Source organism: Octopus bimaculoides, chromosome 6 (assembly GCF_001194135.2).
Source record: "Octopus bimaculoides isolate UCB-OBI-ISO-001 chromosome 6, ASM119413v2, whole genome shotgun sequence".
Lineage (NCBI taxonomy): Eukaryota > Metazoa > Mollusca > Cephalopoda > Octopoda > Octopodidae > Octopus > Octopus bimaculoides.
In genome coordinates this window covers 29,859,035-29,859,587 of record NC_068986.1, presented here as the reverse complement: position 1 = coordinate 29,859,587, position 553 = coordinate 29,859,035, and the positions used below count along the sequence as shown (strand labels likewise).

Sequence of the window (553 nt, the reverse complement as noted above, 5' to 3'; positions counted from 1 at the left end):
AATTGCAGTATTGTAGAGCTAATGTTACTGAATGATATTTATGGAAAAAGAGGTAGAGTTGTATTTTGATAATTACTGATAATGTGACTAAAGAGTTAAGTAATATTATGGAAATATTCATTTTTACAAATGGGAACGTTTAAAAAAGGAGGGGGGGAAGAAAAAGACAATCTCTGTTAGTAAATTTTTTCAATAACTTGTTCATTTATATTTGGTGGGGGTGATAAAAAGTTAGAAGGGAGATCAATGTTATTCAAATACCAATATAGAGAATGAATGATGCTTGTAGAGATTGTGTTGAGCTTTTTTTGAGTGGCTTAAGAATATTTCCAAATGAAGGGGTTTTCCCAGAGAATCATGATGTAAAAACTTGGGATACACAGCTCCATCTCCGCTCCCAAACCACCTCTTGTTCAGAGTGTGCTTTTTATCAGTAAATGGAGTAAGGAACAATAAGAAAGTCTAGAATAGCCGAGAGGTTTTAAACAGGAAATTATTGAGAACTAAATGGAGAGAGAGAGAGAGAGAGAGAGAGAGAGAGAGAGAGAGAGAG

General features: G+C 34.2%; 1 protein-coding gene across 1 annotated transcript in view; it reads right to left on the bottom strand.

Moving 5' to 3' along the window:
* Window positions 1–553, bottom strand: part of LOC106882282 (transducin-like enhancer protein 4) — a 100,251-nt gene that overhangs the window by 18,017 nt on the left and 81,681 nt on the right. Inside the window, exon 11 of the mRNA XM_052968431.1 lies at window positions 262–462. Coding sequence (XP_052824391.1) covers window positions 262–462 — 201 coding nt within the window. The remainder of the gene's footprint in view (window positions 1–261; window positions 463–553) is intronic.